Source organism: Gopherus evgoodei, chromosome 11 (assembly GCF_007399415.2).
Source record: "Gopherus evgoodei ecotype Sinaloan lineage chromosome 11, rGopEvg1_v1.p, whole genome shotgun sequence".
NCBI lineage: Eukaryota > Metazoa > Chordata > Testudines > Testudinidae > Gopherus > Gopherus evgoodei.
The window spans coordinates 7,511,204-7,532,538 of NC_044332.1; the positions used below are offsets into that span (position 1 = coordinate 7,511,204).

General features: G+C 42.5%; 1 protein-coding gene across 8 annotated transcripts in view; it reads left to right on the plus strand.

The window, feature by feature from the left end:
* The window catches only part of PCBP3 (poly(rC) binding protein 3), a 92,095-nt gene that overhangs the window by 66,896 nt on the left and 3,864 nt on the right, over nt 1-21,335 (plus strand). For all 8 annotated transcript variants that reach the window (XM_030580087.1, XM_030580089.1, XM_030580088.1 and 5 more), the window contains 2 exons: nt 3,507-3,559; nt 21,074-21,243. In XM_030580087.1, coding sequence (XP_030435947.1) covers nt 3,507-3,559; nt 21,074-21,243 — 223 coding nt within the window. The remainder of the gene's footprint in view (nt 1-3,506; nt 3,560-21,073; nt 21,244-21,335) is intronic.

Below are 21,335 nucleotides of genomic sequence, written 5' to 3' on the forward strand. Positions count from 1 at the left end.
TGGAATTCCAATGGTTACTAAATTGAACCTCATAATGCATGTGAGAACTCCGAGAGAGTTCAAGGTCATGCACTCTGGGATTTTCCATCACTGCTGTGTGGTGCATTCTAAGGTACAAGTAACAGGGACAACCCAGACTCCAGCCCATGGGATGTGATAGTTAGGGTGGCACCCAGCAAGGAAGCCAGAAGACCTACTGGACCGTCCAATGTTCAATGTGGGAGAGGATGTAGAGCATCAGAATGAATGAGGAGTAGGTTCTAGATAGGCATTGTGAAGAGGGATCTATGGGGTCAGGATTGGATCAGAACTTGGAGCAAAGGGGAGATGGAATGGTGGAGAGGAGGGAATTTATCCACGCTTGAGCAGAGGTTCCAGTCCCATTTGAGTATTGGTTAGGATCAGCTATTATTTTGCCTCTATGATTTGCCCTTCCCGTTAACACTGTGGGGGTGGATTTGTTAACCCAGAAAGGGAGTATTAGTGACAATATGGAGTAATATAAAAGAAGGCTGCGTCTATTTCAGTGAGTGGGTTACTCTGCAAGCCTGCCTGGTGAGAAGTGCTTTTCATTAAGTCTTGGCATTTAGGAGCCTACTGCTGACCAGTAAAGTCCTTACTCTGCTGTAAAACCAATATTAAACCCAGGGGAGAGCTAGTGGTGACAGTCTCTTGTGCTGGTGTCCCAGCTAAGGGCTAATGCTGCTTTGTGCCCACAACAGAGGGCTGCATGGCAGGATGGGTGTTCCTGTGGTAAGGCGCATGATTGGCAATTGGAAGACCTGGCTTGTATTCCCAGCTCTGCGCCTCCCGTCTTGTGTCCTTAGACTAGTCATTTTGGCCAAAATACTCAAACTTGGGGGCCTAAGGTTAGGCAACTAAATCAATAGTTAGATATTTAAATAAGTGCCCAGATTCTGAGAGGTTCTTAACAAATCACTTGGAAATTTCTGGGACTAGTGAGAGCTCATCAGTTCTGAAAATCTGGACCCTTCGGTGTCTAACCTCGAGCAGCCAAGTTTGAAAATTGTGGCCTTACCCTTCCTTCAGTTTCTTCTTCTGGGGGATGGGTACAACATTTACCGGGCCTCCTGGGGTGGTTGTGAGGCTAAATTCAGTAATATATGGGAAGTGCTATATCTTCTAGCAAAGCAAAGCAATTTGACAGAGTTATTTCCAGGAGTAGTCTCCGAAATGCTTATTTAAATGTAAACTTTTATTTTCCAATATGTTCATAGATTTCAGTCTTGGTGAGAAGTACTTTGCATCCTGTCAACTCTGGCATGCTAAGGAAAATGGCAACACATCACATTTCTTTTAAGAAATTTTCCATATATTCACTCTTCATTGTATTATTAATGCAGTGTCAATCTTTGTTATGGACTTAATATTGTAAACTATGGTTGTTCTGTTTTGAATTCTTAAAACACAATGATACCAACAGAAATGTAGCTTGTTGGTTCCAGGGGTGGTGGAACAATTTGTACAGTGGGGTGCTGAGAGCCATTGAACCAAACTGTAAACCCTGGGTATAATGGAAACCACTTCAAGCCAGGCGGTGTGGTGTGGCAACCCCTCCCCCCGCCCGGACCCCTAATTCCAGCATCTATGATTGGTTCATTCCTTTTCTAAATGTACTCTGTTGTGATCAGCAAAATTAGATGGGGAATTCTCTTTAGCAGTACAGAAAACATTGGTGGAACTGAAGGATAGCAGTGCTAGATCATTACTTGTATTGTTTATATATTCCTTTTGGAGCAACTTCAAAATACCTCAGGACATGCAGCAGCAATTCTGGGGTCATTTCATTTTGTGACTTGCATGATAGAGTTCAATAGTGCGGTTGTGTTTTTTCATAGCGACACTGTAAGTAATTGCATTAATCACTGTTAATTGGGAGAAATGAGAAAACATGAGGCAGTTTAGCAACAGTGAAAGCCATCTGGCCTCAACACATCTGCCTTTTCTTTTGTTTCATTTTAATTCTATATTCCGTGTGCTTTTCTTCACGCTCTTAATCCCCTATTTCTCCAGACACAAACCTTGGTGTCTCTTGAATCCATTTATATACTTTGCCTTAAATTCCTTCTCTGGTAGTTTATTCTATATAATGATTAAAGTTTTTGTGAGTAACTAAATTCACATTGGCTACCAGAAAGTGTCACTCTCCCAGTGCTGCAAATAGGGATATGAATGTCACTAATTCAGCAATGAGTGAAGGTGTTTATTTAGAGAAACTACTGGTGACATATGCTTGGTGCTGTACTGAGAACATTATGAAATGCTGATTGATTACATTTCAAGCTGCAGAGATTTGTCCCCTGAGTCCTCCACTTTCCATCTTAATGGAAGTGTTCTTTATCTCTTTAGGGAAACTGAAAGGAAATATATGTCTCTACACATATCCATCACTAGATACCACATGTTTCTATCTGGTTAAACAATGATGCAGGCTCTAAAACTGGATGTCTTGCTCTTCCTATGGTGGAAGAGTACGATGGGTATTGAATTCAGTTAGTCAGTTCATGTGTCATATTTTGTGTCTTTGATTCATTGATGAGTGTAAATCTGTGGTGCTTGGACTCCCAGAGTTTCATTGCCGAACACAAATGAGTTCACATGAAGAACTTCCTCTCTCAGCCTATATTACCTGATGCATTGTGTCACAGTCTTCCACTTTCAATATCATTGGTGAACCACTGGTGAGCACTGCTGCCAGAAGGACATGCAGAAATATGATAGATATCATGTGATGTAGCACTGCCACGTGTCCTAACAAAGACCTTCTTGATCTATGTTGTACCTCCTCTCCATGACTGTTTTCTTAAGCATATTCTGCTGGATCATGTGATCAGAGAGGTTTGTAGTGTGTATACTACTTACCCCTTGATGTCATCACCATGATGATAAAGCATTCATCCTACAAAGCATTTACTACCTCTAATATGCTATGGGCTATGTGATTTCTGACTATCCAGTGCTTACTTACAGACTTCCCCACACAAAATGCATCTCTTATTTCTCACTGGCAGACTTCAAGCAATACAGAATGTTGCTTGCTTAACCTATTTCAGCATTTCCCAGGTGGGTCTGTAATTGTGCACAGTGGTTTACAGCAATCTAGGGATTGTTTGAGTGTTAAAATAAAGGAAAGGAAGCATGGACCAGCTGTCAGTAGCAAGGAGCTCTTCCTCCTTGTTTCTTGGAAGGAAGACAAAGTGATGGGAAGGCACCTACAGTGACTGGCTTTTAGACTGGAAGCTGTGAACCTCCTAATGAGAACCAACTCGGAGGTTTTGGGGTCCCAGAAGAACAGTGTTAACCAGTTGCAGGAGTGTTGTTAGTACTCTTTGTTCCTTGTCATTATACCAGACTGTGTTGTCCGCTTTCCTCCTGACCCTGAAGGAGTATGGAACATTTGTAATGTCTTCTGTTTTGGTAAAATACCAGGCAATACACAGCGCTTTCTCTGCAAGCTATAATCATTTTCCCTTGCATATGCTCAGGTTTGGATGCCACTCCCCCGGCCAGTACTCATGAACTCACCATTCCCAATGATGTGAGTATAGCACCTTTGACTGCTCTCTGTACCAGGATATATATGAAAGCTACAAATAAATCAGTTACATAGCTTTATAGCAGCCAGTTCATTGAGCCCAGCCATGTGGTTTGACTGTGGTGTGTCAAAACATTTAATATGATTACTAGACTTAATGTACAGAAAAAAACAAAGAATGTTAAGAATGGGTCAGTCTGGCTCTCCCCTTTTTTTTTGGTCTTTGCTAGTTTAAAATCTATGACTATGTCTTTTCTTTAAAGTGAATTTAATGCTCATGAAATATGCCTGGTTGACAGCTCTAGAGAATGAAATCGTCTAATATTTCATGACCAGCACAGCGGGAGTAGACTCTTTCCATTGTCCCACCAATCGCCTTAGCCATGTGGACCTCTGTGATGTAGCTGCCCACTCAATCTTTGTTCTCTCTGCTGAGTGCCAGTTCAATATGTTTAATTTATTGTAAGAAGATCTGGAAAGGGATTAACTATATTTTAATCTTGATTGTGCAGAGAAAGGAAAATCCCAATTTAGGAAAAAATTGGCAGGTGCGTGGAGGAAGAGTATGAGACAATCGAAGTTCCTCAGCAGGTGCAGGGAAATAGAATGGATATTTTTGTAAATATTCATGCAGATTGCCTATGGGTGCACGTACCCATGGTTGTTCTGACAGCATCTGAGCTGTCGAGTGTTACTGGTATGTTAGTATAAAGTAAATGTCAAACTCACATGCTCAAATATTGACAGAAATGAAGCATTTAAGGGCTAGACTCAGCCCCAGCTGAGGCACAAAGCTGTCCCAATGGAAAATCTAAGGATTTCAAGGGGAATTCTCAGGTGGAGCTGCATGGGCATAGCCTGCTCTATGCTACTGAAAAGTTGAAGAGTATTAGGGACAGGGATGAAAGAGACAGCACATGGCACTTCATTGATCCTGGATTGTCACACTAGTTTCTGTGGGACCACTGGAGGCAGAATATTTTAAAGCAGCCCTGAGGCTGCTGTACATGCCATCCAGAGCATTCTGGACCCCAGGCAGCCCAGGGTCAGGGAAGCTGAAAATTCTCAAAGCCTTTTGCACCTTGGCAAGCTTCCGCTATGAGTAGGCTGGAGGCTAACATAGATGACATAGCTAGTCACAGGACACTTTCCAAGCTACTCTTATTCCTCTCGTTCACCTCTGGAAAAAGAGGCAAAGAGTGATGTGGCAAATTTGCAGATGATACAAAATTGTTCTAGATAGTGAAGTCCAAAGCAGACTGTGAAGAGTTGCAAAGGGATCTGATAAAACTAGTGACTAGGCAATAAAATGGCACCTGAAATTCAATGCTGATAAGTGCATAGCAATCCACATTGGAAAACATAATTCCAATTACACATATAAAGTGATGGGGTCTAAATTAGCTGTTACCATTTAAGAAAAAGATCTTGAAGTCCTTGTTGATCATTTTCTGAAAACATCCACTCAGTAAGCAGCAGCAGTCAAAAAAGCTAGGAGAGGGCTAGATAAGACAGATAATATCATAATGCCACTCTATAAATCTATGATGCGCCCACACCTTGAATATTGTGTGCAGTTCTGGTCACCCCATCTCAAGAAGGATACATTAGAAATGGAAAAGGTACAGAGAAGAGCAACAAAATGATTTAGGGGTATGGAATAGCTTCCCTGTAAGGGGAGATAAACCATCTGAGTCTTTTTACTCTTAGAAAGGAGACCACTAAGGAGGGATATGGTCAGTCTACAAAATCGTGAACGGTGGGAAGAAAGTGAATAGGGAAATGTTATTTACCTATTCACATAACACACAAATTAAATTAATAGGCAGGGGGATTAACACTAACATAAGGCAGTACTTCACACAACGCACAGTCAACCTGTGGAGCTAGTTGCCAGGGATGTTGTGAAGGCCAGATAACTGGGTTAAAAAAAGAACTGGATAAGTTCATGGAGGATGGGTCCATCGATGGCTATTAGCAAAGATGGTCAGGGACGCAACCCCAGGCTCTGGATGTCCCTAAACCTCTAACTGCCAAAAGCTGGGACTGGATGACAGGGAATAGATCACTCAACAATTTCCTGTTTTGTTCATTCCCTCTGAAGCACCTGGCATTGGCCACTGTCAGAAGACAGGATACTGAGCTAGATGGACCCAGTATGGCTGTTCTTATGTTCTTAGAAAAATCCTCTTGGGCAGTTAGGTGCTTTTCTGTGCCTTGATTCCCAAAGGTTCAGATAGTTGGGTCATCTTGGTATTGGAAATGTGAATATAGAGATTCTTAAAGCATTTTTTTGAAGATTGGAGCAACAATTTGCAGAAGGCTCTAGTCTCTGATAAATTATTACTCTCTGTGAAGGTGATGTATAAACTACTATATATTACTTCAATGACTTGGGACTTTGTCATGGTATAATTCCCCACTCTGAACCTTAGCGTCCAAAAGATGGGGTACCAGCATGAATTCCTCTAAGCTCAATTACCAGCTTAGTACTTGTAGCGCTGCCACCAACCAGGAATGCCAGTGCCTGGTACACTCTGGTCCCCACAAAACCTTGCCCGGCGACCCCCATACCCAGTCCCTCTGGGTCTTAACACAACGAAAGTAAACACTTTCCCTTACCGTTGCCTCTCCCAGGCTTCCCCTCCCTGGGTTATCCTGGAAGATCACTGTGATTCAAACTCCTTGAATCTTAAAACAGAGAGGAAAATTCACCTTCCTCCCTCCTTCTCTTTCCCCCTCCCAGACTTTCCCTGAAAGAGAGACAATAATCCTAACACAGAGAGAAAATAACCTCTCTCTCCCCCTTCCCTCCTTTCTGCCCACCAATTCCCTGGTGGATCCAGACCCCATCCCCTGGGGTCTCACACCAGAATAAGAAAACAATCAGGTTCTTAAACAAGAAAAGCTTTTAATTAAAGAAAGAAAAAAACAGTAAAAATTATCTTTGTAAATTTAAAATGGAATATGTTACAGGGTCTTTCAGCTACAGACACTGGGAATACCCTCCCAGCCTAAGTATACAAGTACAAATTAAAATCCTTCCAGCCAAATACACATTTGAACTCCTTCCAGCCAAATACACATTTGCAAATAAAGAAAAGAAACATAAGCCTAACTCGCCTTATCACCTAGTACTCACTATTCTGAACTTATAAGAGCCTGTATCGGAGATATTGGAGAGAAACCTGGTTGCACGTCTGGTCACTCTCAGAACCCAGAGTGAACAACCACCAAACACTAACAGCACACACAAACTTCCCTCCCTCAAGATTTGAAAGTATCCTGTCCCCTGATTGGTCCTCTGGTCAGGTGACAGTCAGGCTCCCTGATCTTGTTAACCCTTTACAGGCAAAAGAGATATGAAGCACTTTTGTTATATTAACTCTTACTTATCTGTTTATGACAGACTTGCAATCACTAGAAACTAAATTTGTTCTCACACAGCTTTTGTCAGACATTGACAGCATGCTGAATATCTACAGCTGCTTTTTCATCCAGGATGCTAAAATATCTTTTTGTCTTTACCTCTTGGTGACCAAAATAATTTTGACCAAGAAAATAAAGAAGTCTGTTTTGAAAGCTTTCAAATCCTCTAATTTATCTTCACCTGGAGAAAAAGGGCTCAGATGCCCTTCCATATCGTAAGGCAAATAGCCTGACAACTCTTTTTAGCCGATGTAGAATAGCTTTCCTTGTATTACAGAAGGAATCAGTGCCAGAAGTCAAAGGATCCATGCCCTAGGGTTTGGAAATTCTGTTTGACTAATCATGATTCAATACACTCGTGAGCATTCCTTGTCAACTGTGTTAGGCAGGGTAGGGAGAGTCAAGGGAGTGCCAGGGTGTGAAGTATTTTCTTTGATCCTAGAAGGTTGATTTCAGAACTGCTCTGCTTATCAAAACATTATTTTAAAATCAAAACATTTTGCAATCTCCAAATCAAGAGGCTTCCATCTCAATTTGATTCTTTTCAAGCAAAAAACACAGGAAATCTTGAGTTGTGGCAGAACACAGAAGCAGTCAGCAAACACTCCCCATCACCTCCTGGGTTTTTGCAAAAGCATTTAATATACCAGACCTGAATGAAAGAAACACCATTGTCCTTGGTGCTTCATGGCTAGCTGACAACTCTTCTAATATGAAAGCAAGCTAAGCTTTGCAGCCACATATGCAAAAGACCTTTTTCATGCACACTCAGGGCCGGCACTACCATTTAGGCAGCCTAGGGTGCCAGAATAAATGGTGGGCGCCGTTTTGCCAGAGGGGGCGGCAGGCTGCTCCGGTGGAGCTGCCGCAGTGGTGCCTGCAGAGGGTCCGCTGGTCCGCGGCTCTGGTGGAGCTGCCGCAGTCGTGCCTGAGGATGGTCGGTTGCTCGTGCGGCTCCGGTGGACCTCCCGCAGGCATCACTGCGGCAGCTCCACCGGAGCCATGGAGCACCAGACCCTCTGCAGGCACGACTGCGGCAGCTCCACCGGAGCCACAGGACCAGCGCGGGGCGGCAAAATTCCCGTCCGCCTAGGGCGCTCAAACCCCTAGCGCCGATCCTATGCACACTTCAATTTTACAAGCTTAAAATATCAGCCCTGAAACTTGGTCTCTGAATTACGGTTCTTTGTTCCTGTATATCAGGTCAATCCTGCATTTCTTTTGGATATGTAGCATCTGTCTCCAGTCAGGAGTGAGACAGAAGCTTATAGATTCATAGATTCATAGACTCTAGGACTGGAAGGGACCTTGAGAGGTCATCGAGTCCAGTCCCCTGCCCTCATGGCAGGACCAAATACTGTCTAGACCATCCCTGATAGACATTTATCTGACCTACTCTTAAATATCTCCAGAGATGGAGATTCCACAACCTCCCTAGGCAATTTATTCCAGTGTTTAACTACCCTGACAGTTAGGAACTTTTTCCTAATGTCCAACCTAAATCTCCCTTGCTGCAGAAGCCCATTGCTTCTCGTTCAATCATTAGAGGCTAAGGTGAACAAGTTTTCTCCCTCCTCCTGATGACACCCTTTTAGATACTTGAAAACTGCTATCATGTTCCCTCTCAGTCTTCTCTTTTCCAAACTAAATAAACCCAATTCTTTCAGCCTTCCTTCATAGGTCATGTTCTCAAGACCTTTAATCATTCTTGTTGCTCTTCTCTGGAACCTCTCCAATTTCTCCACATCTTTCTTGAAATGCAGTGCCCAGAACTGGACACAATACTCAATTTGAGGCCTAACCAGCGCAGAGTAGACTGGAAGAATGACTTCTCGTGTCTTGTTTACAACACACCTGTTAGTGCATCCCAGAATCACGTTTGCTTTTTTTGCAACAGTATCACACTGTTGACTCATATTTAGCTTGTGGTCCACTATGACCCGTAGATCTCTTTCTGCCATACTCCTTCCTAGACAGTCTCTTCCCATTCTGTATGTGTGAAACTGATTGTTCCTTCCTAAGTGGAGCACTTTGCATTTGTCTTAATTGAATTTCATCCGGTTTACCTCAGACCATTTCTCCAATTTGTCTAGATCATTTTGAATTTTGACCCTGTCCTCCAAAGCAGTTGCAATCCCTCCCAGTTTGGTGTCATCTGCAAACTCGATAAGCGTACTTTCTACGCCAACATCTAAGTCGTTGATGAAGATATTGAACAGAGCCGGTCCCAAAACAGACCCCTGCGGAACCCGATTTGTTATACCTTTCCAGCAGGATTGGGAGCCATTAATAACTACTCTCTGAGTATGATTATCCAGGCAGTTATGCACCCACCTTATATTAGCCCCATCTAAATTGTATTTGCCTAGTTTATTGATAAGAATATCATGCGAGACCATATCAAATGAATTACTAAAGTCTAGGTATACCACATTCACCGCTTCTCCCTTATCCACAAGACTCGTTATCCTATCAAAGAAAGCTATTAGATTGGTTTGACATGATTTGTTCTTTATAAATCCATGCTGGCTATTCCCTATCACCTTACCACCTTCCAAGTGTTTGCAGATGATTTCTTTAATTACTTGCTCCATTATCTTCCCTGGCACAGAAGTTAAACTAACTGGTCTGTAGTTTCCTGGGTTGTTTTTATTTCCCTTTTTATAGATGGGCACTATATTTGCCCTTTTCCAGTCTTCTGGAATCTCTCCCGTCTCCCATGACTTTCCAAAGATAATAGCTAGAGGCTCAGATACCTCTTCTATTAACTCCTTGAGTATTCTAGGATGCATTTCATCAGGCTCTGGTGACTTGCAGGCATCTAACTTTTCTAAGTGATTTTTAACTTGCTCTTTTTTATTTTATATCTAAACCTACCATCTTCCCATAAGCATTCACTTTGTCAGACATTCCTTCAGACTTCTCAGTGAAGACCGAAACAAAGAAGTCATTAAGCATCTCTGCCATTTCCAGGTTTCCTGTTACTGTTTCTCCCTCCTCACTGAGCAGTGGGCCTACCCTGTCCTTGGTCTTTCTCTTGCTTCTAATGTATTGATAAAAAGTCTTCTTGTTTCCCTTTATTCCCATAGCTAGTTTGAGCTCACATTGTGCCTTTGCCTTTCTAATCTTGCCCCTGCATTCCTGTGTTGTTTTTGCCTATAATCATGCTTTGTAATCTGACCTAGTTTCCATTTTTTATATGACTCCTTTTTATTTTGTAGGTCATGCAAGATCTCGTGGTTAAGCCAAGGTGGTCTTTTGCCACATTTTCTATCTTTCCTACCCATCGGAATAGCTTGCTTTTGGGCCCTTAATAATGTCCCTTTGAAAAACTGCCAACTCTCCTCAGTTGTTTTTCCCCTCAGTCTTGATTCCCATGGAACCTTACCTATCAGCTCTCTGAGCTTACCAAAATCCGCCTTCCTGAAATCCATTGTCTCTATTTTGCTGTACTCCCTTCTACCCTTCCTTAGAATTGCAAACTCTATGATTTCATGATCACTTTCACCCAAGCTTCCTTCTACTTTCAAATTCTCAACGAGTTCCTCTCTGTTTGTTAAAATCAAGTCCAGAACAGCTTCCCCCCTAGTAGCTTTTTCAACCTTCTGAAATAAAAAGTTGTCTGCAATGCAGTCCAGGAACTTATTGGATAGTTTGTGCCCCAATATATTTTCCCAACATATATCTGGATAGTTGAAGTCCCCCATCACCACCAAATCTTGGGCTTTGGATGATTTTGTTAGTTGTTTAAAAAAAGCCTCATCCACCTCTTCCACCTGGTTAGGTGGCCTGTAGTAGACTCCTAGCATGACATCACCCTTGTTTTTTACCCATTTTATCCTAACCCAGAGACTCTCAACACTTCCGTCTCCTATATCCATCTCCACCTCAGTCCAAGTGTGTACATTTTTAATATATAAGGCAACACCTCCTCCCTTTTTCCCCTGTCTGTCCTTCCTGAGCAAACTATACCCATCCACACCAACATTCCAATCATGTGTATTATCCCACCAAGTTTCAGTAATGCCAACAATGTCATAGTTGTATTTATTTATTAGCACTTCCAGTTCTTCTTGCTTATTACCCATACTTCTCACATTTGTATATAGGCATCTAAGATACTGGTTTGATCTTGCCTCCCAGTTTTGCCCTGACCCTCCTTTCTTTCTGCCATTATAGCCCACACTCCCTCTTGTTTCCGACCCATCTTCCAGGTCTTCATGTTCCCCACTTACCTGTGGGCTTTGCTCACCTGTCTCCGTCAAACCTAGTTTAAAGCCCTCTTTACTAGGTTAGCCAGTCTGTGTGCAAATAGGGTCTTTCCTCAAAAGGTGAACGCCAGCTTTGCCTAGCAGTCCTTCCTCGAATAGCATCCCGTGGTTGAGGAAGCCAAAGCCCTCCTGGCGACACCATCTTCGCAGCCAGGCATTCACCTTCCGGATGCATCTGCCTCTGCCTGGGCCTCTACCTTTGACAGGAAGAATTGAAGAGAATACCACCTGCGCTCCAAACTCCTTCGCCCGTACTCCCAGAGCCCTGTAGTCACTCTTGATCCGCTCAGCGTCACACCTCACAGTATCATTTGTGCCCACATGGATGAGTAGCATGGAGTAGTAGTCAGAAGGCTGGATAATCCTTGACAATGCCTCTGTAACATCTTGGATACGGGCCCCTGGCAGGCAGCATACCTCCCGGGATGAACGGTGAGGGCGACAGATGGGCGCCTCTATCCCCCTCAGCAAAGAGTCTCTGACCACCACTACCCTACGTTTCCTATTTTCGGTGGTGGCAGCAGACCTCCCAGCCTTAGGGGTACGAGGCTTCTCCCCCTTTACTGTAGGGGGTGATTTCTTCTCTCCTGTATCAAGAAGAGCATAACGATTACCTATTACCATGGCAGGAGGTTTCGCAGCAGGGGTGAAGCATTGCCCGCTGCCAGAAGTAACCAGCTGACTGTGTCCACCCTGAGCCATCTCCTCCTCCACCAGTGGTGTGTCAGCAGTCCTGTGAACTGGGACAGCTACCTCAGCTGTCTCCACATGGACGCTGTCCAGGAATTGCTCGTGGATATGGATGCTCCTCAACCTAGCCACCTCCTCCTGTAGCTCTCCGCACCTGCTGCCTGAGAGATCCCACCAGTAGGCACCTTTCACATTGGATGTCCCCCCCCCAGCCTGGATATCAGTAAGTGGAAATTGCAAGTTACAGTCTTTGGAAAACCACACCAGTATCTAGGTAGAAGCATCCATGCTCTGGTGCTCTGTCTGGCTACAGGCGCAGGTGGAGGAGACAGAAGCAGTGCTGCCACAGGTGTTGCGGGTCTTCCTAACCATCGTAAGCCACCCTCTGTCAAACTCCCTCTCAGAATCCCCTATCTGCAGCTCCCTGTCTGCTCTGCTCTGCTTTAAAGAGAAAGTTTTGGATGTAGTTTGGTTTAAAGGTTTTCAGGGGACTAACAGGTCACGGATAGGACCAACAAGGGACCCCCGCTCCCTTCCTACTCCCCTTCCAAACTCCCTTGCGAAACTCCCTGTTAGCAGCCCCTGTTCGCAAAGCTCCCTGGTCGCTTGTGCGCGGCTTTATAAAGCCCTGGCCTGGGTGAATGACTGAGTGAAAGCTTCAAGGTTCTTGACAAATATGTTGGAGGAGCAGAACGTCTTTAAGGTCATAGATTCCAAGGCCAGAAGGGACCGTTATTATCATCTAGTTTGACCTGTTGTGTATAGCAGAGGCCAGAGAACTTCCCCAATATAATTCCTAGGACAGACCTTGAGAAAAACAGTCGATCTTGATTTTAAAATGGCCTGTGACAGAGAATCCACCACGATCCTTGGTAAGTTGTTCCAGTGGTTAATTACCCTCACAGTCAAAGCTTTGTGCTTTATTTGCAGTGAGAATTTGTCTCGCTTCAGCTTCCAGCCCTTGGGTTGTGTTAGACCTTTTCTCTGCTAGATTGAAGAGCCCATTATTAAATATTTTCCCACGTGCAGATACTTGTAGACTGTGATCAGGTCACCCCTTAATCTTCTCTTTGTTAAGCTGAATAGATTGAGCTCCTGAAATTTGTCACTAGAAGGAAGGTTTCGTAAATTTTCATCATTCTTGTGGCTCTTCTCTGAACCCTCTCCATTTTATCATCATCCTTGTTGAATTGTGGGCACCAGAAGGGGACACAGTATGGGAGCAGTGGTCGCACCAGTGCCAATACAGAAGTAAGGTATCCTCTCTACTCCTGCTCGAGATTCCCCTGTTTATGCATCCAAGGATTGCATTAGTCCTTTTGGCCACAGTATCACATTGGAAGCTCATGTTCTACCATGACCCCCATATCCTTTTCAGAGTCTCCACTTCCCAGGATAGTCTCCCATCCTGTAAGTGTGTCCTACATTCTTTGTTCCTAGATGTACACATTTACATTTAGCCATATTAAAACACATAGTGTTCGCTTGTGCCCAGTTTACCAGGTGATCCAGATCACTGTGTCAGTGACCTGTCCTCTTCATTATTTACCAGTCCCCCAAGTTTTGTGTCATCTGCAAACTTTATCAGTGATGATTCTATGTTTTCTTCGAGTTGCCTGATAAAGAGGCTAAATAGCACAGGGCCAAGAACTGATCTCTGTGGTATCCCACTGGAAACAGACCCACTCAATGACTATTTCTCATTTACAGTATCCAGCTTTGAAATCCATGTAATGCATCCCATATTCGTTTTATACCAATCAAAATGTCATGTGATACCAAGCCAAATGCCTGACAGAAGCCAAAATATCTTACATTAACACTATTACCCTTATCAACCAAACTTGTAATCTCATCAAAAAAGATATGAGGCTAGTCTGACAGGATCTATTTTCCGTAAATCGATGTTGATTTGCATGAACTGTAGTCTCCTCCTTTAATTCTTTATTAACCGAGTCCCATATCAGCCACTCCATTATCTCTCAGACTACTGATTATCTGGATCACACCATTCATCCTTTTTAAATATTGGCATGACATTAGCTTTCTTCCAGTCTTCTGGTGATCCAAGACTTATTGAAAATCAATATCAATAGTCCAGTGAGCTCCTCAGCCAGCTCTTTTAAAACTCATAGGTAGGTGCAAGTTATATGAACCTGCTGATTTTAAAATGTTTCACTTTAGTAGTTTTGTTTAACATCCTCCAGGGATACTAATGGAATGGAAAGAGTGCTATCATCACCATATGATCAGACTTTATAATCTGTTTTTTCTCCAAATAAGGAACAGAAATATTTTATTGAACCTCTGCCTTATCTGCATTACTACTGACAATTCTACCATTTCCATCTGGTAAAGGACCAATACCATTGTTAGGATTCTTTTTGTTCCTATTTGAAAAACTCTTTCTTATTGGCCTGAACTATGCTGGCCATAGACTTTTCCTTGTATTCCTTTGCTTCCCTTAAGAGTTGTAGAAAATTTATAACTGCTGATTTATATTTATTACTATCAAGTTCCCCTTTCTTCCATTTGTTATATATTATTTTTAAAATTTTTTATAGCTCCCTTCACTTTCCCTCTAAACTAGGTCATTTTTTTTACCCAGGGCAGTCTTCCTTCTCAGTTGTGGGACTGGGCCTTTTTGGGGGTATGTATGTTCTCCAGTAGTGCTTGGAGATTAGCAGATTTTTATTTTAAGGCTGGCAGGATCATCTAGTCTGAGGTTCTGTGTTATACAGGCCAGAGAAAGTCACCCTGTGATTTCTGCATAAGACCTAGTAACTTGTGGTTGAGCTAGAACAGATCCTTTAGAGAGACATCCAATCTCAATTTAAATACTTCAAATGATGGACAATGCATCACATCCATTGGTACATTGTTCCAATGGCAATTACCCTCACTGTTAAAAAGTATTGCCTTGTCCCTAGTCTGAATTGGTCTACTTTCAGTTTCCAGCCATTGTTATGTCTTTGTCTCTTAGTAGATTAAAGAGTCCTCTATGGTCAGATCTTTCTCCTCATGGATGTACTTATAGACCATGATCCAAGTCACCTCTTAACCTTCTCTTGGATGAACGAAATAGACTGAGCTCCTCTAGTCACTCACTATAAGGCAGCTTTTCCAGACCTCACATCATTCTTGTATTCTTTCTGAACCATTTCTACATGGTCAATATACTTTCTAAAGTGTGGATGACAGAACTGGACACAGTATCCAGTAATAGTCTCAACTCCGTACTGCTGTTTGATGTTCTTCTGCTTATATTTCGTAGAATCATGTTTGCCCTTTTTGCAGCATCACACAGGTTTTCCACACCAGCAGGTTTTCCACCAGGACTCCATGTCCTTTTCAGAGTCTCTGCATTCCAGGATATGGTACCCCATCCTGTTAGATGAATGATTTTGTATGGAGTGATGTTATAATTATCTCTATGGTTGGCTCCTAGTGTTCCGAGCTAGGAAGCATTTCTTTGGTGGCCGAGCCTCCTGTGAGATTTTAAAGAGGAATTCTAGTGGCCTAATGGTCTCTGTGCTGCCGTCTCTCACTAGGATAACTCTGTTTACCTTCTTCACTTACCGCCACTTCATATTGCTCCATTGGTAATGCTAGTATTATGTACTATAGGACCACAGAAGAAGAAGGAGACATAACATATGTTATCAGTGAGGATTCCCTTTCCTAATCATCCTCCCTCAGCAGCCATTCTCCTCCACTTACTGAGAAGTCGGCAATAAGAGGAAATCTGCACTGTAATAGAAGCGGCATTCATATACTAAATCTAATTTCAAAGTGGGGCAAATCATTGTAAGCTCTATTAATGTGTCTTCAATGTGATCAAAGAAGAATAAACATTCAGATAAGAAGCTGTCACCAGTTGTACAGATTTTGACAGAGGGAGCACAGCTGCCATTTGAATGAAATACAGAATTTCAAGGCAAATTTCTTGGAAGTGAACTTAAATTGCATGCCCAAATAGAATGTGCACCCACAAATGAGACTGACATACATCAAATCAAGTAGTTAGACAGCTAATTGATTTGTACACACAAGTCCTGTTGGCTCTTGCAAATACTATAATTTGCACACACAAATGACAAGGAGTCAGGGGAGAATGTAACATGAAAGTCTTACTGGTACAGGGGCCCAGCCTCAGGTGGAAGGGACAGGGCCTAGGGTGGAAGGGGTGGGGCTTGGGGTCAGCCTCCCTCAGCCAGCCCTTCTGCATTAGCTGGTCTGCACCGCCCGGGGCTCCAGCGGCGATTTAAATGCTTAAATTGCTGGGCCCTGGGGCACCTGTCCCTTTCCCCCCCCCCCCGGTGGCCTTGTAGGATGGGGAGGGGCAAAAGGGGCAGTGACGTTAAAAGTCAGCTGTGTATGGCTCTGTACCAGTGGCCACTTCTTACTGGTACGCCGTACTGGCCCATACCAGCCCACTTTCACCTCTGCAGGGAGTGCAATCTTAGAAGCCCTCGTTGGGCCCATTTGGAAAATTGAGGCTTAAAAATTGGTATAAGGTAAAATCTGATTTTTTAATCTTTAAGATAAGCATATTTTTAAATAGATGAGTTTCCCTGCAACAACTTTGTCTACTTTGACCCCAAGTCAGCAAAGGACATAAGCTCAAGCTTAACTTTAAGCTTGTGCTTAAGTCCTGTTGAAATCAGTGAAGCTACGTCAATTTTCACTAGCTGAGGCTCTAGCCCCATTTTTCTTGAGATTTGTATTGGAGAGTCTGTTGGGTTGCTCAGTGTCATAGTCTGTTTCTGATCCCCATGCAGATAGAGTGAGAGAGAGAGAGGAAATTGGGGAAGGGGGGTAGGAGTTATTATTGAGAACTACTGAAAATGTGTCACCTCACCTCCTGGTGGGATACTAGTCCTAAGGATCCTGCTGAGGAGGGAAAAGGACTCCAGTGGTAAGTGACCTACCTGTTTTCTTCTAACTGTATGACTCTGCTGAGCAGTTTCAGCTTGGCTGGGTATGAAGGGAAACTGTGAGTGGATAAAATCCAGGAGCTCCATTAATTCTAACTTCAGGTCTTAACTGGAATGAGGTGGGAGAACTTTGTTCCATCATTAATTGATGAAGACTCATTTTACCAAGTCAGTGTACATACTATTGACATCTTCAGCACGATTATTGGTGTTCGTCCTGAAGAGGCTCAGGGGTTGAACGTGCTTTGAGCAAATACTCCTGGACTGAGAACTGATAACATTTAGAACAGCAGCATACCCACCCAGTAACGGGGGACATCTCTTACCTCTGACCTTACTGGACTCTGCATCTGAAGCAATTGACTCTGAATTTGACTATAAATTTCCAATAGGAAAAAATAGGGGTGGTGTTAGTGAGAAATGTATTAGTGCCACTCAGCTGGAAATGAGCCAGACCCTGCACTCTCAGGTGACTATGAGGGGGATATTTGCATTTTTCTTCAAATACTGCAGATTCCAAGCTGCATCATAACACATCGAAGCTTTGTGTTCAGAACTTTGTGGTTGACCTGGTAATTGCATCCAGTACTGGATTCTTTATACAGGACTAGATCAAAATTCCAGAGTGGGGTTATATTGTAAGGAAAATCCTTTCATTCTGTGGAAAGCCGTGCCACCTATACCTCAACTGCTGATCTCCCTTCCTGCAGGCACAGTGAACCACCTGCAGGCTAGAATTAACTTTGCTCTCAATGAATGAGTCAGTGTTTGCATTCAGCGTTCAGGTGGAACTGAGACATAGTGAAATACTGTACCAGCACTTCAGCTTTAAAAAGTGTTCAGTCCTCATGGTTATAAGGTTAACTTTCTAAATATGAATATTAGGGCTGTCTGTTAATCACAGTAAATTCACCTAATTAACTCAAAAAAAGTAGTCGCACTATTAAACAGTAGAATACCAATTGAAATTTATTAAATATTTTTAGATTTTTTCTACATTTTCAAATATATTGATTTCCGTTCTGTATTCAACACAGAATACAAAGAGTACAGTGTCCACTTACTATTATTATTTGCACTGTAAAAATGATAAAGAAAAGAAATAGTATTTTTCAATTTGCCTCATACAAGTTCTGTAGTGCAATCACTTTATCATGAACATGCAACTAACAGATGTAGAATTGTTTTTCGTTATGTAACTGCACTCAGAAATGAAACAATGTAAAACTTTTAGAGCCTACAAGGCTATCCCAATCACTTAAACAAACAAGCTTGTTTATGTTTACAGGAGATAATCATAGAATACCAGGGTTAGGAGGGACCTCAGGAGACCATCTAGTCTAACCCCCTTCTCAAAGCAGGACCAATTTCCAGACAGCCCCTTCAAGGAGTGAGCTCACAGCTGTGGATTTAGCAAGCCAATGCTTAAACTACTGAGCTATCTCTCCTCCCTGCTACTTGCTGCTTATTTACAATGTCACCTGAAAATGAGAACAGGTGTTTGCATGGCACTTTCGTAGCCGGCATTGCAAGGTATTTATGTGCCAGATATGCTAAACATTCATATGCCCCTTCATGCTTTGACCACCATTCCAGAGGACGTGCTTCCATGCTGATGATGCTCACTAAAAAAAAAATGCATTAATTAAATTTGTGACTGAACTCCTTGGGGGAGAATTGTATGTGCTCTGCTCTGTTTTACCTGCATTCTGCCCTACATTTCATGTTATAGTGGTGTCGGATGATGGCCCAATACATGTTCGTTTCAAGAACTTTCACAGCAGATTTGACAAAACTCAAAGAAGATACCGATGTGAGAGTTCTAAAAATAGCTACAGCACTTTACCTAAGGTTTAAGAATCTGAAGTGCTGTCCAAAATCTGAGAGGGACAAGGTGTGGAGCATGCTTTCAGAAGTCTTAAAAGAGCAACAAGCTAATGGGGAAACCACAAAACCTTAACCACCAAAAAGAAAATCAACCGTCTGCTGATGGCATCTGACTCAGATTATGAAAATGAACATGTGTACTGCTTTGGATCATTATTAAGCAGAATCCATCATCAGCATAGACACATCTTCTGGAATAGTGGTTGACGCATGAAGGGACATATGAATCTTTAGCGCATCTGGCACATAAATCTTGCAACGCCAGCTACAACAGTGCCATGCAATCTCCTGTTCTCACTTTCAGGGGACATTGTAAACAAGAAGCGAACAGCATTATCTCCTGCAAATTGAATCAAACTGGTTTGTCTGAACAATTGGCTGAATAAGAAGTAGGACTGAGTGGACTTGTAGGTGCTAAAGTTTTACATTGTTTTATTTTTGAATGCAGTTTTTGTGTACATAATTCTACATTTCTAAGTTCAACTTTCATGATAAAGATATTGCACTACCGTACTTGTATTAGATGAATTGAAAAATACAATTTCTTTTCTTTTTTTACAGTGCAAGTATTTGCAATAAAAATAAATATAAAGTGCGTACTGTACAATTTGTATTCTGTTTTGTAATTGAAATCAATATATTTGAAAATGTAGAAAACATCCAAAATTATTTAAATAAATAGTATTCTATTATTGTTTAAAAGTATTATTAATTTCTATTACCTTCTTTTAATTGCTTGAGAGCTCTAATGAATATACACAGTGTTGTCCTGTGAAATCTACAGGTAGGCTACAGCAGTCACTTTACCAGGTGTGAACAATGCCTAATTAGCTCAACGATGCATTAGCTCTGAAGCCCAGTGAGGCCATTAACTGTTTCTGCTAAAATGTTCAGCACTGAAACAATGAAATTCAGGTACTGCAGGATTGTGAGCAGAGCTTAAGTAAAGTGTCACCATTTTGAGTTTCCTAGTCTTGCCTTCTGTCTGTTTCTCATGTCATTCACCATGTCTGAGGGAATGCCATTGATGAAAGGCAGAAAAACTGAATATTTAATGTGAACAGGTCACTACAAATCTTCTTAGCATACTGCACCACTACTTCTCAGGCCCAAAGTTAGTTATCTCTCTTGGACTGCTTCGAACACAGTGGTGAAGCTCTGGAGATAGACACGCTTTCCTTACTTCCATGTACCTTAAAGTAGCCACTCTGGCAGTGTTTTGATTTTCTTGAAAAATAACCCAGCAACATTCAGAAATCCTCCTCTCACTTTCCTGGTTCTCAGTTTTCCCTCTCACTTTGTTTATCTATTCTTTCCTCTTACTGTTGATACATTTCTCCATTGGGGGCCTATGCAAGGGAAGTTTGTGATCTCACTGCTGTCATGAGTAGACTGGTATTCCTTTTGTAAACACCTAACTGTTGAGGGCAGTCTGATGTGAGACATTATCAAGTGCATGGGAATGAAGACCTGACCGACCTTCTCATACCTGCAGCTAACCTTTCCAGAAAAGGGCTGAGGAACCATGTGAAGCATATGTTTGTAATGTATCCTCTCTGGGAATAGAGAATGTCAGGCTCTAGGGCTGTCAACCTGCTATCTTTCACTAGCACAAAAATAAATACCACCACCTTTTCTTTGACATTCACCTTTGTGAGCTCAGGCCATTTCAGACCTGTTTAGATCGAGACCTCTAGGATCTGCTTATCATGAGATTGACTCAATGTGGAGAGGCAGACTGACCCAGGAGGGTGTCAGGGACAGGACAGACCCGTTCATGCTGATTCAAAGTGTTATTAAAAGAAAGAGAAGGAGAAGGCAGAAGCAGATGATGGCTTTGGTGATTTGGCAGAAGTTCAGTAACTCATTATTTTAACAATGCAGATAGATAGCCTTTCATCTTTGGTACGTTCCAACCAGCTGAGGACACAACTGAAAATGAGTTTGGTGACACAGTACTCTGTGTCTATATCTTGGCCCTCAGCACTAGTTGGCATAATCTTACTACAACCAGCAGTCTCTGCTCAAGAGAGCCAAAGGACTGAAATAGCACCAGGCTATTGCAGGTCAGGATGAACTTACAATGGCAGAGCTTTGGGCAGGAAGTTGCTCATATTACCTATGGCTTAAACCAGTGCTTTTAGTCTCTTGCCTTCATGAACATTAAAGTCACTCACATCCTTTAGCAGAAATGATGAGTTGTCTGACAACCCCTAAGAACTTCACCGTGTGATTATGCTTGCATCCTGCAAGTTACTGTCTGAGGATCTGCTTTAAGAAATTCCCTCCATACTTTTTTTTAGCTAATAGGCTGCATAATCGGACGCCAAGGGACCAAAATCAATGAAATTCGACAGATGTCTGGAGCGCAGATCAAAATCGCCAATGCCACAGAAGGCTCATCGGAACGTCAAATTACCATCACAGGAACCCCAGCTAACATCAGCCTTGCCCAGTACCTCATCAACGCCAGGTGAGATGTGCTAATCAAGGCCACATTCATCCACCACAGTCTCATGACCTCCCTGTAAAGAGAGAGGCCAATTGAATAAGTCATACAAAACT